General features: G+C 47.4%; 1 protein-coding gene and 1 long non-coding RNA gene across 2 annotated transcripts; one reads left to right on the top strand and one right to left on the bottom strand.

Annotated features, from left to right (window-relative positions):
* Nucleotides 1-4,353: 4,353 nt before the first annotated feature.
* On the bottom strand, nt 4,354-13,099 carry LOC107033722 (uncharacterized). The gene is made up of 3 exons (XR_012063197.1): nt 12,979-13,099; nt 10,316-10,487; nt 4,354-5,889 (listed from the first exon to the last, which is right to left on the bottom strand). It is a non-coding gene; the product is annotated as an uncharacterized lncRNA (long non-coding RNA).
* ECSIT (ECSIT signaling integrator) lies at nt 6,804-17,095 on the top strand. Its single transcript, XM_006206308.4, has 8 exons — nt 6,804-6,883; nt 9,344-9,462; nt 12,742-13,159; nt 13,389-13,612; nt 15,617-15,674; nt 15,769-15,917; nt 16,077-16,182; nt 16,745-17,095. The coding sequence occupies exons 2-8, from the start codon at nt 9,367-9,369 to the stop codon at nt 16,999-17,001; spliced, it is 1,308 nt and encodes a 435-aa protein (XP_006206370.2). The 5' UTR covers nt 6,804-6,883; nt 9,344-9,366; the 3' UTR covers nt 17,002-17,095.
* Nucleotides 17,096-17,361: the final 266 nt, after the last annotated feature.

Raw genomic sequence — 17,361 nt, 5'->3', positions numbered from 1 at the left:
CACACCAGGCACTTGTCAGGCACAATCTCATTTAATCCTCACCATCACAGTTTCAAGGTGGAAATTCTTAGACCCTTTTTATAGATAAAGAAAATTCCAGGTTCAGAGAGACTAAGCCACTCTCCCGGGGTCACACTGCTCCTACTACTTGCAGATCTTCCACATGTATTTCTTAAGTGCCGAGCACGCTCCCACCTTGGCACTAGTAGTCCCTTCTGCCTGGACGCATTTCCACAAGATGCCTGCGTACCTTCTGCCTCATATTTTCTGCTCAGATGTCCCCTTTTTCAGAGAAGCCCTCCCTGACCACCTGCTCTAATATAATAGCATCCCTCACCCCCAGACTGTGAGAGGGTGATCAGAAGGGAGCTGTTCACTTAAGTGTTTGCACCTGGAAGTGGGTATGTCCCCCTCCATCAAAACTTTCATTTTAACAAGTGTTTTGGGGGTTTTGGGGGGGAATTAGGTTACTTATTTATTTACTTCCTTTTTTTTAAATGGAGGTACTAGAGATTGAACCCAGGACCTCATGTTCACTGGTCTATCTCCAGTACCCAAAGAGTGCCTGCACACAGCAGGTGCTCAAACACTGCTGAGTAAATGGAATTAAAATCGGTAAGTCAGGACTGGAACCCACATCCATTTGAAATGTTGGTGCTTAACCACACACAAAGTAAGGGCATAATTGCCCAGCAACTCTTAGACTGAGGACAGATGAGGTGGGAAGGTCCCCATTTTCATTCCAACCCTCCCCAGAACACCAGTTGGAGGGTGGAGAGGGCGTCAGGTCCTAGGCTGTGGCTGGGGTTATTCCAGGCCATTCTACAGCTGCCCAGTCTCTTGTTCAGCCTTGCACGTTGCAAGAAGATGTTTTGTAGGAAAAATCTGGTTGAACAAGAGAGGTTTTTTTTTTTTTAAGTGGACTGGACTGGCAAAAATCAGAACGCGTAACAACATGCAATGTTGGTGAGGCTTAGAAAGCATCATTGATGGGCGTGGGCAGTTTGTTAATAGCTTTCAAAATGATAAATGTCCTTATCTTTTCTGGTGGTTAATTTTATGTGTCAAGTTGATTGGGACAGAAGTGCCCAGATACTTGGTCAGACATTCTGGGTGTATCTGTGAGGGTGTTTTTAGATGAGGTTAATATTTGAATTTGCAGCCTGAGTAAAACAATCCCCTCCCCAATATGGATGGACCTCATCTGGTTAGTTGGAGTCTTGACTATTTGACACCCCTCCCCTCCAACCCGGCAAGAAGGAACTCCTCCTGCCTGCCTGCCTTGAGCTGGGATATGGGTTTTTTTCCTGCCTTCAGCCTGAAACTGAAACATCAGCTGTTCTTGAGTCTCAAGCCTGCCAGCTCTTGGACTGGAACTTATACCGTTGGCTCTCCTGGTTCTCAGACCTTTGTTCCTGGACTAGAACCACACATCATCTAACTCTCCTGGGTCCCCAGCTTGCCAACTGCAGATCTTGGACTTGGACTTCTCAGCCTCCGTAATCACTTAAGTCAATTCCTTACAATAAATTCTCTCTCTCTCTCATATATTTTTTCCTATTGGTTCCATTTTTTGTTTTCTGGAAAACCCTGCCAATCTCATACACCTTCTGAACCAGCATATCTCATTTTTAGAATAGCCTTTAGACATATAAATGTAGATGTGAAGAATACCATTTATTGAAGGGGCCTTTTCATAACAAGTCACCCTGTAGAGCCATCAACAGGGAACATGTGAGCTAGACAAAGATGACAGCAGAATATGCAGCATTTTGTCTCAATTAAATAAAGGCACTGTGTGCTGTGGTTAAGAGAGGGGACCCTGGATATATATTCCATTGGTTTGGGATATGCCCTAGTGCTTCCTGGCTGAGTGGCCTTGGACAGGTGTCTTAACCTCTCTGTGCCACAGTTTCCTCCTCTGGAAAATGAGTATATTAATAGTGCCTGCTTCGGTAGGTTGGTTTGTTTTTCATTTTTATTTTAAGATAATTTTAGACTTACAGAAAAGTTGCAAAAAATAGCATAGAGAGTTCCCAAATACACTTCACACTGCTGCCCCTACTACTGACATCTTACATAACCATAGTAGATTTATCAAAACTACGAAATTAACCTTGGCACAATATTATTAATAAACTGCAGACTTAGTTTGGATTTTTCCAATTTTTTATTTGTGCCCTTTTTCCTGTTCCAGGACCCAAGCCAAGATCCTTCACTGCATTTAGTTGTCATGACTTTTTAGACTCCTTAGTCATAATTCCTCAGTTTTGCATGACTTTGACACTTTTGAAGAGTACTGGTCAGTAATTTTGTAGCCTGTCTCTCAATTTGGTTTGTCTTGATTAGACTGGGGATTTTGCATTACTGGGAAGGATACCAGAGAGGTGATGTTCCCTTCTCATATTAGGGGCTTATGATGTCACTATGACTCATTGCTGGTGATGTTAACCTTGGTCCCTTGGTTAAGGTGATGTCTGCCAGGATCCTCCACTGTGAAGCTGCTAGAGTTGTTGGGAGTTAAAGGGTCTACCACAGGGCTTCACACGCAATATTGTGTTCTGTGTTTAAAAAATGCAAAAAATATGTAGATGCGTGTGTCTGAATCGACTACTTCTGGAAGGATAAATAAAATGAGAGCTGCAACTGCCTCACAAGGAGGAGGAAAACTGGGAGCTCGAAAAGGCGGCTGCGGAATCGGCCACCCTACGACCAACCACGCATGCCTTCACCCAAGGTCCTGCTTAGCAGCGCGAACTGAGCCTGCTCGTAGCAGGGCACGCCCAGCAGAGGGCAGTAGCACTCCCTGCGGATGCCCACGTGGCTGTCAACGTGCTGGGGGGTGGGGGTGGGAAAGCGCAAGCCCTCCTAGACCGGCAGGTGATTGGCTACAGCGCCTCTCAGATTGGCCAATCACAGGAATTTTGATGAGGCCGATGTCCTGCGGCTGCGCAGAGTCGTCGAGGCATCGTAGGGCTGACTACGTGTGTATTTCTAACCCCAAGCGAGCGCCCTGTGTTGTGGAGGCCAAAGGACTACAGAAATGGCTTTAAAGGGGCGGATAACCGCCCTCGCCTGGAGCCTCTGCTACTGCCAACCCCTTGTTTTATGTTCTAATCTACTTGGGTTATTAACAGCCTGAAAACGGGGCTTTCTGGGGAAACCCAGGAGCCCCCCACTCCACTCTGACCTCTTCACATTCCCTCAGTTAACTCCACTCCAGCCACACAGGGCCTCTGCAGCTTCTCCTTGTGCCCAAAGTGTTCCCCGAATCTCTAGATTGTCACTCACCTCCTTCGGGGTTTTACTCAAAGTTCACCTGCTCAGTGAAGCCTTCTCCAAACCAGCCAGTTTCAAACTGCAAACCACTCTTGCATCTCCTCCCCTTTTCTACTTCACTTTTATCGTATCCCTTATCTTTTTTTATAGACTTTTTTCTATATTGTAATAAAATATATAACACAAAACTTACCATTTTTAAGTGTACAGTTCTGTGGTATTAAGTACATTCATGTTGTGAAGCCATCACCGCCATCCATCTCCAGGAATTTTTTTATCTTCCAAGGCGGAAACAATGCCGCTATCAAACACTAATTCCCTATTCCCCCCTCCTAACCCCTGGCACCCACCATTCTACTTACTGTCTCTATGATAATTTCACTACACTAGGTATCTCATATAAAAGGAATCATACAGTATTTGTCCTTTTGTGACTAATTTATTTCAGTTAGCATTATATCCTCAAGGCTCATCCATGTTGTTGTATGTGTCAGAATTTTCTTCCTTTCTAAGGCTGAATAACATTCTGTTGCATATATATATACACACACACATACATATACACACACATCCACGACATTTTTTTTTGCCCATGCATCCATTGATGGACACTTGAGTTGTTTTGGCTATTGTAAATCATGCTGCTATGAACATGGTTGTGTAATGATCTATTCAAGTCCCTGCTTTCAATTCTTTTGGGTATATACCCAGAAGTGGAATTACTGAATCATATGGTAACTCCATTTTTAATTTTTAAAGGCACTGCCATACTGTTTTTCATGGTGGCTGAAACAGTTTACATTTGCTAGATGTGTATAAGAGTTCCACTTTCTTCACTTGTTAGGTTCTATTTTTTTGATAATGGCCACCCTAATGGATGTGAAGGGTTTAAACAAACTTTAAAAGTATGTCATACATACAGAAAAGGATACAAATTATAGCTCAATGAATCAATTATCACCTTTAAACTTTAATTTTACTTAAAGTAAATGCATAAATCTTAATGGAGAGCTCAATGAATTTTTACTAACATACACACCCACATAATCACCACACAGCTCAAGCTATAAAAATTCCTAATCTGTTTATTAATATCAGCCCTTTTGTTAACCACATGTAGCATTTTACATTTTTACTTCATGAAAATATGCTCTTTCTTGGAAACAAATTCTAAGCACTTGGAGGACTTAAATTTCTTTTCTGTTTTTCAAGTTAATTTTATATTTCCTTCTGGATCTAACACACAACATATATTTGTTTTAAAATACATATAAATAGTTGTTGAATTAATGAATGTATTTTGATGCTTTGTTTGAGATGGCAGAATGACAGAAGGCATAAATCTAAATCTCTAAATTACATGAGAATACAGAGAATCAAGTTGTACACACAAGCAAAAAGGGACTAAAAATTGGTGTTAAATACAAAAGGTAATATGTTCTAAGTTCCAAGTCAATGGATATTGACAAAATGATACACAAAATCATATCCTAAACAGTTTTGAAGTTGCAATTAATTTTTTCAAGCTGAAAGTAGTAAAAATATTTCTATTTCTGAGTCTTTCATCTGTCTTCCCCACTAGAATGCCACCTCCCCAAGGTCAGGAATCTTTTTGTTGCTCATTGCTGTTCCTCAACACATAGAACAGTGCCTAGTGCAAAGGCGGCTCTCAATAAATGCATGTGGTGGGGGTGGTATAGCTCAGTGGTAGAGCACGTGCTTAGCATGCATAAGGTCCTGGGTTCAATCCCCAGTACCTCTATTAAAAATAATAATAACAAATGCATGTTGAGTGACTCTGAGCCTTCTTGTGGTGGTGGTGGGGCACACCCTCAGCCTCCTATGCACAACTTCCCCCACTTTGGCCCTGGGTCTTAGACTGCAGGAGGGTGGGAGGAAGCTCCTCCAGATCTCTACAGTCTCTTTCCACACTCTGTGCTGGGGCACTCTGAGAGGGCTCCCCTACCTCATTCTCTGGACCGTGTGATGCGGCACATCCAGAGGCTGTTAAGGATGTTCAGGACCAGCATCGTCAAGGTCATCACCCCTCGAATATTAGAACAGCATCACATTGATGCTGGCTACACAGACTACAGCCATGGCCACCTCATTCAGCGAGGCCACTAGTGAGGGGCTCAAAATTGACCAAGGGCTGTGAGCAGGCACAAATGGACATAGAAGTCTGAAAGGTAATGCGGTCTGTCCCCAGGCTGGGGCAAGATGGGGGAGGGCAGTGGCAGAGTAATTAGTCAGGCATGCATAAGGCAGTCCCCATGAGGCAGGCATGCATGGGGCTGTCACAAGGGACTGTTGGCAGGCTTTAAAAGTTGGGGTAAGCTTCAGGAACATTCACTCCTTTTAATATCTATTGAGCACCTACCATGTTCCAGGCTCTGTCTCTAATGCTGGGGACACCATATCAAACAAAATATCCCTGTCCTCTTGGAGCACATGGTAACCAAGTCCACAAGAGATGTTCCACACATGCAGGTAGGGTGGTGGGAGAGGTAGTGTCTCCAGGGACCTTTCCAGAAGCAGCAGAAGCTGAAGAGAGAAGCCGAATGATAACACAGGAACATCTGATCCCATTGTGGAAAATCACCACCAGGTCTGAAGGGAACAGGGTTCAGAAGTAGGCAGAGGATTGAGTGAATGTCATGTCCCACCCAGCTGGACCCCATCGACCATAGAGCAGGTCACCAGAGTCATCAGCTGCAGTCTGTGGGATGAGGGGAGCAACTCCGGACCGCTCTGGACAGGGCAGCTGGGGGCCCAGCCTGCAGGGGTCAAGGCCCTGGTCTGCGCTCTGCCTGGGCTGGGGTAGAGACTTGCCCAGGAGGCTCCTTAGCTGGGGCCGCCTCACTCCGAGAACATTCCTGGAAGGGTCTCTTCCTCCCTGGAACACCTTCAGCAGTGTCCACCCCTCTTCCCAGTGCTGTCAACTCCCCACCCCACGGGAGTGTAGAGTGGGGCTGAAGTGGAGAATGTCGACTAGGGCCCTCGCTGACCCTTACAGAGTGAGGCTGATGTTGATTGTCTCCACGGAGAGCAGGTTGTACCCGCTGAGAGTGCTGATGGACGTGGAGAGGATGATGGGTACACATCTGCGGAGGAAACCAAGTTAGGCCGGTCTCCTTCACTAATGTCAGTGCCAAATCCCTAGCACCTGGCACGCAGTAAGGCTCGAGTTTGTTGAACAAATGAACGAATCCACATTACTACTACCTTTAATATTTCATTACTACATTTCAGGTGGGGAAACTGGGGCTGCCAGTTGGATTCACAGCCCTCCGCCGCCTTGCCCCAAGTCCAGCCACCCAGCCGGGAAATGGCCCAGTCACTCTTAGCCGGACCATACCCAATTCCTCGGTGGACGGTGCTGTTTGCCTTATCAGGGGCGGGGCCTGGCTCGTTATGAAGCGAGGCCAAGGTTTTTCCGCCTTCCTATTGGTGCTTCTCCCTTTGGGGCGGGACCTCTCTAAATCGGCGTTCTTGATTTGCTGTCTCCCTGCTAGCCCATGACCCGGAAGACCTCCGTGCAACATGGCGGCGCCCAGCGGCAAGACAGAACCGGCCGAGATTCCGCGGCTGGTCGCGTGAGTAGGTAGGTCGCGCGTGGGGAGGCAAGCGCGAATTTACGGGCTCCGGGGCGGCTCGTTCTGGGCTGGCAGCGCGGGAGGGCGGCCCCGGAGGATCCCGGCTGCACAGCCAGGGCACGGTGACCTTTTAGGAGTACGGAGCGGGGACATGCCGGGAAAAGTCGCCCGCTGTGTACCCGCCTCCCAGGTTCCTCGTCTCTGATTTTGCAGATGAGACAGCTGAGGCTCAGGTTAAAGCCATCTCTCGAGGTCACACCGCAGGTCGGCAGCTAGGCTGGGACCCGCGTCTGTCTGTTTCTCCCAAAGGACTCAAAATCCTGGCAGCCAGCCTCAGAGCTGCCGTAGGTACACCCTGCCTAGGGGTTCAGATCTATAGAAGTTTTGTGGAAATTTAGCTCTTCCCATTCAGCTGATACTTTTGGGTACCTACCATAAACCAGGCACTGTCCCAGGTGCTGGAGACACAGCAATAAGGAAGACAAAAATCCCGAATCTCCCAGGAGAGCCAGACATTGAACAAGTCGAAAATAAATGAAACAGCTGATTTCAGATGCTAATGATTGCTTTAAAAATGTGCATTCATCAATTTAAAGTGATGGGGCTTTAAATTGGGAGTGGACCGGTGGTCAGGGATGGCTCATTTGAATTTAGACCTGAATGACCAGAGACAGCTATGGCCTGATCTGGGGAGGAAATTTCCAAACAGAGAAAAGCAAGTTCAAAGACTCCAAGACTAGAATAAAGTTAGCTTGTTTAAGAAACAGTGTAACTAGAGCTGCCAGGGATAAGGGGTGGAACATGTCTAAGTTTATATTGTATGATATTCGTAATTTCAGGCAAAGAATTTAGTTTACATTTTGTTGTTGTTGAGGGGGAGGTAATTAGGTTTATTTATTTATCTTAATGGAGTACTGGGGGTTGAACCTCTACCTCTGAGCTATACCCTCCCCACTAGTTTACATTTTAAAAAGCTACCTCTGACCACTTCAGGGAGAACTGACTGGAGGCAGGTAAGGAAAGAAGTGTGAGGCTGGGTAGATGAAAAGAGGTCTTGGACTGAAGTGGTGGCCTGCAGATCGATTTACAAATACTTTCTCCTAGTATCCAAAATATATAAACAACTCAATAATACAACTCAATAATGAGAAGATAAATAATCTAATTTTTAAATGGACAAAGGATCTAAATGGATATTTCTCCGAAGAAGATACACAATGGCCTATAAGCCCATGAAAAGATGCTCAACATCATTAATTTTTAGAGAAATGTAAATCTAAACCATGGTGAGATGCCACTTGACACCCACTAGGATGTTGGTAATCAAAAAGACAGACAACAACAAGTATTGGCAAGAATGTAGAGAAATTGGAACCCTTGTATGTTGCTGGTGGGAATGTAAAATGGTGCAGCCACTTTGGGAAACACTTCAGCAGTTCCTCAAATGATTAAACATAGTTACCATATGTGCCTGTAATCTGATATCTAAGTATATACCCAAGGGAAGTGTAAACACGTGTTCACACAAGAACTACACAAATGTTCATAGCAGCACTATTATGACTATTAGTCATAATAGTCAAAAAGTGGGAAGAAATGCAATTGTTCATCAGTTGATGAATGGATAAATAAAAATGTGGTTTTTGGCAATTAAAAGGAATGAAGTCTGATACATGCTACAACGTGGGTAAACCTTGAAAACATGCTAAGTGAAAGAAGCCCAGTCACAAAAGAGCACATGTTACATGATTTCATTTACATGAAATTCCCAGAGTAGGCAAATTGATAGAAGATTAGGGATTGCCCAGGGTTGAGGGTGAGGGGAGATGAGAGTGACCGCTAATGGGTGTAGGTTTTTGGGGGGAAGGGATGACAAAAGTATTAAAAAATAAAACATAAGATTTAGCGATGGTTGCACAATTCTGTGAATATACAGTTGACCCTCAAACAGTGTAGTGGTTAGCAGTGCCGGCCCTCCACACAGTTGAAAATCCACATACACTTTTACAGTCAGCCCTTGTCTCCACGGTTCCACATCCTCAGATTCAACCAACTGCAGATCGTGTGATACTGTGGTACATATTTTTTGAAAAAACTCAGCATATATATAAGTGGACCCACACAGTTCAAAGCCATGTTATTCAAGGGTCAGTGACTGAAACAAACACTGAATTTTATCCTAAGGCTGAAATGTTTGGTATGCGAAGGAAGCTACTGAACAAAACAGACTGATCCTCTAGGGAGGGAGACCAGTGCAGGAGCAAATTCCTTGAGATAGTGAAGGGTCTGGCCCAGCAGAACAGCGATCCTTGATTGGAACAGTCACAAGCTCCACCTTGTGGGTGAGGGGACCAGTGGAGCTGGGGAGTTAGCCATGCAGCCTGGCACGGGGCCCTGCCCGAGAGAGGGGTCTCATTGCTTTTAGCGGGTGGGGTGCCTGGCTGATGCGCTCTCTTCTCTCTTCCCAGGTGTCTGCCCGACAGGCAAAGGCATGAGCTGGGCCCAAGCCATCCTGCTGGCCCGGGGCCTCTCTCGGGGCTGGGGAGGCATCTGTGGCACTGTCCTCACAGGAGCCCCCTTTTCTCAGGTAACCGCCAGTCTTGGGGTGGAGAAAGATAGGCAGGCCCAGGATTTGGTCCTAAGCCCTCAGAATCCACCCAGTGAAGCCAGCTCTTGGTTGAGGGGGTGGGGGAGGTCTGGGCTGGCCTGTCTGCTCTGACGGCCAGTTGAATGTCTCTTACTCATTTTAAGAAGTGTTGGGGCCCATGTGAGTGAGGGGCTTGAATTTGAAATTAAGATGGTCTGAGGTGGTGGGGGGAGAGTATAGCTCAGTGATAGAGCATGTGCTTAGCGTGCACAAGGCCCTGGGTTCAATCCCCAGTGCCTCCACTAAAACATAAATAACTGGGTGGGGGTAATAGTTCAGTGGTAGAGTGCATGCTTAGCGTGCACAAAGTCCTGAGTTCTATCCCCAGTACCTCCATTAAAAAAAATAATAAATTAATAAATAGATAAGTAAATAATAAACCTGAATACCCCCCCCCAAAAAAAGCAAGAAAAAGGTCTGAGCTGAGTGGATTTGGGTGGCAACTGTGGGTACCTCCTGCATTCACTTGTAAAGATGTGAGCAGAAAACTGAATTTCCCTTCCTTACCCGAAGTGACCAAAAGGCCCAGGCTGATCAACAGCTGTAGATTGCAACGATGATGGTGGTGGTGGTGGTAACAACATTTAATAGCTCCCTGATTGAGCACGGAGCCCTTCCTCTGTGCCAGGCCCCATGCTCTGCATTTCATTTACCTTATTTCATTTGTGGTGTCTCCCCTTCTTTGGGAACCTCTATGCATTCTAGAGGTTCTTTTCTGCTCTTTGCACTACGCATATACCACCCACTTTCACTTTAAATGAATGCCTTAAAAAATGCATATATATCACCTTACCTCAGCAGGACATCAGGATGGCTATTGGATGCAGCAGAGCAAAGAGACTGAGAGTAGGGACTCCAATCTTAGCTCTGCTGCCTGTAGTTGTGTGACAGACACCAGGCATCATGTTTCATCTCTCTGGGCCTCGGTTTCCTCATCTGTAAAATAGGCACCCCCAAGTGCACACCTGCAATGGACAGTGGAAAGATTAAATGAGCCTCACTCTCAGAAAGTGCTCAACAGTCCCTGGAACATAAGAATATTCAGTAAACATGAGCTCTTATTAGCCATATATTTGAAAAGATGCCTTATGTGTAACCATTCTAATTTAAACATTCAATTCATATTAAAATAAGAAATTTATTAGTGTACCAGGCTGGCAAACTTTTTTGTAAAGGGTCAGATAGTAAAAATTTTTTTAAGATTTTTTTTTCAAGTATAGTTGATTTACAATACTGCGTTAGTTTCAGGCATACAGCAAAGTGATTCAGTTATTTATATATACATTTATTTATTTATTTATTTATTTATTTATTTATTTATTTATTTATTATTTCAGATTATTTTCCATTATAGGCTATTACAAGATATTGAGTATAGTTCCCTGTGCTGTGCAGTAAATCCTTGTTGTTTATCCATTTTAGATCTAGTGGTGTGTATCTCTTAACCTCACACTCCTAGTTTATCCCTCCCTAGACCAGATTATATTTCTGGCTTTGTGGGCCATGTGGTCACTGTCACAGCTACTCAGCTCTGCCACAAAGCAGCCCCAGACCAGACATAATGAATGCATGGCTGTGTTCCAATAAAACTTTAAGACAAAAGCAGGCAGTAGACTGGATTTGCCCCACAGACTATAGTTTTGCCGACTTCTATTCTAGAGGGATCTGGCCCACCCGAGGCAGCACGCAATTCCCAACCTGGGGAACAAGGTCTCCTTGACCCGAGGGCAGTACCACCATAACAGATGGGGAAACAGGCCTGCGCAGTAGAGTGGGAAGTGAGCATCCCCAGGCGGAGGACAGCCAAGCCGAGACTCCTGCTGACTCCAAAACCTGCATTTTCTTTTTTAAATTCAGTTTCTGAAATCTATCTTTTACATAGGTAATTACAGCAGACAATATAGTTCAAGATGCAAAATGTTCTGAAGCTATCCCATGACAAGGATCTGTCCCTCTCTTGTCTGGCCACCACTTAGCTGCCCTCTCGAGAGGCAAGATGTTGCCTGCCTATTGTATTTCCTTCCAGAGATACTTCACAGAAGCAGAAAACATTTATCTATACAGTCGATTCTCAGTATTCACAGTAACATTCTAGAAAGTCACCACATTCACTGAATGAGCAAATACTGAACCATTGCTCCCAGGGGAAACAGTTCATGTGAGCCTCCGGTCACATTTTCATCAACCAATCAATCATAGCCTTGTGGTATATGTGTTTCTGGTTAAGGACGTCTTATTTAATATGTACTGCTGACTCACTAACCTAGAACTCATGGCCAGCAACACTGTAACTCATGTCTAAGCTTAACCTACCACGTGTATTTATTTTCTCTGTAGGGAACAGGGCGGCCTTCTCGCACGTAGGAACACTAGATAGGCTTCGGGGCCATTTTCAACAGCATTATCACCAAAACAAAAAGATGCAGAAAATATGCACTAAATAAACCTCTAAAAGGACACTTGGTGACAGCATGGGAGCCAAAACAAGAAGGCAGAGCAGTCACCCTGTTCCATCTCAGCTGGGAACATAGGTATTCGGTGACTCAGATGTTCCGTCCCACTGTGTGTGTCTGTGAATGGCTGGAAAGCGCCAAGAGTGTTGGCTTTGGGATGACATGAATTTTAGCAAATAGGCAGATTTGCAAATATGGAATCTATAAATAATAGGACCTACTATTTATAAGCTGTCGTTTTCTTTTCTTTTTTTTTTTTTTTTTTTGCACCAATGGGAACCTACTCTACACAGTTTCACAACTTGCTTTTTCTCATTTAATGATATACCTCAGAGCTCACTCCAGGCCACATGAGACCTCCTTAGTGGTAGGTGCTCTTTGTCCAGGTTCACAGCCATTTGCTTAGTTACTTCCTTGCTGATGCACATTTGCGCTGTAACCAATGATGCAAGCCTCTGCACAAAAGTTTTTCAGTGCAGGTGTGTCTAGAGCTGTCCGATTTAAATACCAGATGTGGGCTTACTGCGTCAGAGGGTGCATGTTCATCTCATCGTGGTGAAAATTGCCAGATCCCTCCATCGGGGTTTTACCCCTGCTGCGTCACACTCGGCCTTGGTGCCTGACCCTGGGTTTGTAACCACAGCACCACACTTCCTTGGAGGCCCTTAGGGATGCCACTGGCACCATTCCCAGCAAAGAGCCAGCCCAGCAGTCCCCCAGGGACACTGGGGAACGCCAGATTCCAGCAGCGGATCTCTGTCCACAGGTGCCACCCCAGGCTCTGCGGAGCCTCCACTGCAGCACAGCCACCCATCGCCCTGACTCATCGCTGGTCCCGTGCCCACCCAAGCCCCCAAGGAGGCCAGTCAAGGCCCTGGCACGCCATGAGGAGCTGTTCAGGCAGGCGCCAGATGCGGCGCAGGACAAGGCGAGCTTTGTGCGGGCCGTGCAGAACTTCACACAGCACAACGTGCACAAGCGGGGCCACGTCGATTTCATTTACCTGGCTCTGCGCAAGATGCGGGAGTATGGCGTCGAGCGGGACCTGGCTGTCTACAACCTGCTGCTTGACATCTTCCCCAAGGAGGTCTTCCGGCCTCGCAGCATCATCCAGAAGATTTTCATCCACTACCCACGGCAGCAGGAATGTGGGATTGCCGTCCTGGAGCAGATGGAGAACCATGGTGAGGCCAGCAGGCAGCGCGCACCAGGAAGGGCTATAGAGGTAGTGGGCTGCCTCCCTCTTCAGGGTCTCGGGCCCTCCATCGCTTCCGGGCTCTGGCTGGTCTCCTTTTTGTCTGTCTGGCTTCCTCCTCGCCCCTACACCCCACTCCATCTCTTGCTCACTCTGTCTGTCTTCCCTTCCCTCTTCCGGCCCCTCCCTGAGGCTCTGCCCGCATCTGCCTGGTACAGGGGTGATGCCCAACAAGGAGACGGAGTTCCTGCTGATTCAGATATTTGGACGCAAAAGCTACCCCATGCTCAAGCTTGTGCGCATGAAGCTGTGGTTCACTCGCTTCAAGAACATCAACCCGTTCCCTGTGCCCCGGGACCTGCCCCAAGACCCCATCGACCTGGCCCGGTTGGCCCTGCGGCACATGGAGCCCAACCTCAGCGCCAGGGTCACCATCTACCAGGTATCCACACCTCGGCAGCCTCCCCAGGGCGGGGCCCCTTCGCCAACCCCGAGTGGCTGTGCTGAGACAGGCCATGATTCCCTGGCTGAGCCTTTGCTAGATTCCATGGCCCTCGGCACAGCTTGACCTCTGACCTTTGCTCCTACCCCTCTCCCCACACTCACTGTATTCCTGGCTCCACAGCTGTTTGTTCAATAACTGATTTAAATATTGCCCATATTCTGGGGGCCCCACTCTTGCCAGGCCACATGAGGGCTCGAAAGAGAATTCCTCACAGCACTTACCTTCTGGTGCTGGAGGCCGACCACAGAGAACAGGTTCCCTCAGTCACTGGTTCTGAGATAGAGAAGCCCTGGGGGCTGGGGGAGCCCAAAAGGGGCATGGAGCAGGAAGGGCTTCCTTGAGGAGGTGAGGGCGAAGTGGGCTCAGGCAGAACAGACACAAGGAGAGCATGCCAGGCAGAGGGAGCAGCACAGGCCAGGGCTTGAGGGCAGCTGGGAGTTGATGAGATGCTGAAAGGGCCTCCTTTACCTGGAGGAGGGTGTTGGGATGAGGGAGAAGAGGCACATAGGACACAGGGTTATTGAGGAGAGAGCCACCGGGAGGTTTTAAGAAGAGGAGGGATGTGGTGTGAGTAAAGGATTTGAGGAAGCGCCCCCTGGTGGCCATCTGGATGGTGTTGGATTGCAGGGGGTGGCACAGAGGACACAGAAACTACAAGTGGTGATGTGGTGTCCAGGTGAGAGAGGGCAGACTTGGCCTTGAGTATATTGCAGAGCAAGTGTAGTTTTTAACTCATTTCTTTGTTTTTTAAATTCATTAAGAAACCAGTTTGCAAGAACATACAGTGAAGAGCTCTCCTCTCTAGCCTGGCCCTTTAGCCCCCAGGCTTCTTCCCCAGAGGTGACCACTTCTATGTCTCCCTCCAGAAAGATCTATGCATTTGCAAGCAGATATATACCTTTTTTTTTCCACATATATATCCTTTATATTTAAATATTCTTTCCCCCCTCCTCATTATTAAGTACATACAGAAAGATCATGGCAAAATGATCACCAACAGCACCTAGATTTAGAATGGGAAAAATCCAAGTATCCATCAAGAGGGATTTGTCCGTGTCCACTGTGGCACCTCAGTCAAAGACTGAAAAAAAGTGAAAGGGCAAGGTACACACAGTGGTGTCATGAGCCACCTTAAGTGTGAGAAGGGAGAGCAAATAAAATTGCATATAGCTATGTTTATTTTCACAAGCATAAGCAATGCAATGATAAATCAGCAATGGGTAGAAATGATTTATCTCTGGGCAGGCAGAGGAGATGGAGCAGAGAGAGGAGTGGGAGAGAGACAGCTATTTAATATGAGTTGGCTTCTAAACTATGGAAATGTTTAGACTATTAAAAATACAATCAAAAAGGAGGGGGAAATCCACCAAAGCTGAAAACAAATGGATGTGGCTAATTGACAGCATAACCAAAGAGAGAAAAAATTTCTTCTGAGTCACTGTCATCTGATTGCCTGTCCTCAGTGGCCTGTATTCTGAGGATCCTGAACTTAATCCCTTAGCATTCTGTTCAGTTGTAATATCAAGACCATTTACGTAGATTGATGGATAAGTCAAATATGCAAATGTGTTACTCACGGTAGGAACCAGGACTTTTAGTGTGAGAGAAAAAGGTACACATATACAATCAAAATGTTTTTCTCAAAGTTTTGAAAAGCTATTAGCAGGATTATGGTGCAATAAGACATGATGTTATTACTTTAAAAAATTTAAGTGTATGTGTTGCATTAAGAAGCAGTTGTACATTTATGATTTAGTAAACTGATTCCTGGCAAGTTGGATGGAACCAAGAAGGTGGGGGCTTGAGTGACATGGGGGAGGCCCAGTACACAGGCCCAAGAGGGGCCCTGAAATCACTGGGACCCCCTTCCCTATTTCTCTCTCCCTGGCTCCTCTGTAGGGGCTGTAGGCTGCAAGCTTCCACCCCTGCTTTTCTTTGCAGATGCCTTTGCCCAAAGACGCTACAGATGCAGCGGATCCCACAGAGCCACACATTGTAGGTAAGATCCTGCAGAGGGGGCGCCCAGTTCTCACCGGGCCTTTGGGCACAGCTCCTCAGCCCAGGTGCCCCAAGTATGTGCGTCTCCACCCCAGGAATCCAGAGTCCTGATCAGCAGGCTGCCCTGGCCCGCCACGACCCAGCCCGGCCTATCTTCGTTGAGGGCCCTTTCTCCCTGTGGCTTCGAGACAAATGTGTCTATTACCACATCCTCAGAGCTGACTTGCTGCCCCCAGAGGAGAGGGTAAGGGCCCCAGACGGGAGTTGAGCGTGGGGGGAGTGAGCTGGCTTAGAGGTGGGGCAGAGGATAGGGAAGTGGAGGGGGTAGGCTGGGGGGAGAGGCAGCAGATGGCCGCAACATCCCAGGCCTCTAACCCTGCCTGTGCCCCCCTCCCTGGGGTAGGAAGTGGAGGAGATTCCAGAGGAGTGGAACCTCTACTACCCGATGCAGCTAGACCTGGCCTACGAAAGGAGTGGCTGGGATGACTACCAGTTTGACATCAGTGAAGGTAAAAACCAGGATGGGTAGGATTCCAAACACTGCACAGGATGAAGTGTGGCCTCAGGAGTCGAGGGGTGGGGCCCAGGCTGAGACTCAGCCCAGTTACACATACACAGACCCAGCAGAGGCCCAAGTACGTACACACACACACACCTCACCCCCTAGGGGCTCTAGACGTGTCAGCCTTGGTCATTTCTTCCTACACGCATTTATGGAGCACCTCTGTGCTGGCTACTGGGTGTGACCAGGACAGGTCTAGTCCCTGCCTTAAGGCAGTTCGGGCCTGTGGTGGAATAGGCAAGTTATATTCTTGGGGTCCCAGGGGAGAAGCATACAACCCAGCCTCAGGTGGGAGTCGGAATGATTTCCTGGTGGAACATTGAACCAGGAGGCATTCCTGCATCCCCAGGTGAAGCAGGAGTGGGGCAGGCTAGGCAGAGGGGATACCCTGTACAAAGGCTTGGACACACACAAAATGCGAAAGGGAACTTAAAGTCCCCAACCTTGTGGGCATGAGGGGGCAGCTCTAGTCCCCACTGCACGAACTCAGATCCTGTCTCTCCCAACAGTGGAGGAAGGCCCTGTCTTCGCCATATGCATGACGGGTGCCCATGACCAGGCCACACTGGCTAAGTGGATCCAGGGCCTGCAAGAGACCAACCCAGCCCTGGCCCAGATTCCAGTGGTCTTCCGCCTGGCTGGGTCCTCCGGGGAGCTCCTAGCATCCTCCGCAGGGCTGGAGGAGCCACTGCCACCCCCACCCCCACCTGAGGGTCAAGAAGAAGAGGAAAACAGTCAGCAGCGACAGCAGCAGGGCCAGAGCTGAGCCTGAGTGGTCACAGAAGCACAGACTGTGGACTGGTGTGAAAGCATGAGATGACCTTTTCAGTGTACAGCAAATAAAAGTTTTCCAGCTTGGGGCTGCCTTGCCTCCTCTCTGGCAGTGTGGCCTCCCCTGCCCCATTAATACCTGGTGTCGCGGCTTTTCAAGGGCTCCAGCAACCAGCGTTGACTGGTCAGGGCCCAGACTTTCTCTCTGCCTTTACTTGACAGCTGCCACCCTTCCCTTGTCACCCCCCAATGCATTCAGGATAAAAGTGCGGAGGAGGAAGCCCCCAGTCCCCTAAAGTCTATGGACTCTCCCGTCTCAGCCTAAGTTTAACAGAGAAGGAATAAAGGGACAGTG

This window comes from Vicugna pacos, chromosome 22, assembly GCF_048564905.1.
Source record: "Vicugna pacos chromosome 22, VicPac4, whole genome shotgun sequence".
NCBI lineage: Eukaryota > Metazoa > Chordata > Mammalia > Artiodactyla > Camelidae > Vicugna > Vicugna pacos.
Note: the sequence above shows the minus strand (reverse complement) of the source record. Positions and strands in the feature narration are given on the sequence as shown.

Coding starts and splice junctions, on each gene's coding strand:
- ECSIT (XM_006206308.4), top strand. CDS start 9,367: ATGAGCTGGGCCCAAGCCATCCTGCTGGCCCGGGGCCTCTCTCGGGGC. Junction 13,160..13,388: donor GGAGCAGATGGAGAACCATG/GTGAGGCCAGCA, acceptor TGCCTGGTACAG/GGGTGATGCCCAACAAGGAG. Junction 15,675..15,768: donor CACAGAGCCACACATTGTAG/GTAAGATCCTGC, acceptor TCTCCACCCCAG/GAATCCAGAGTCCTGATCAG.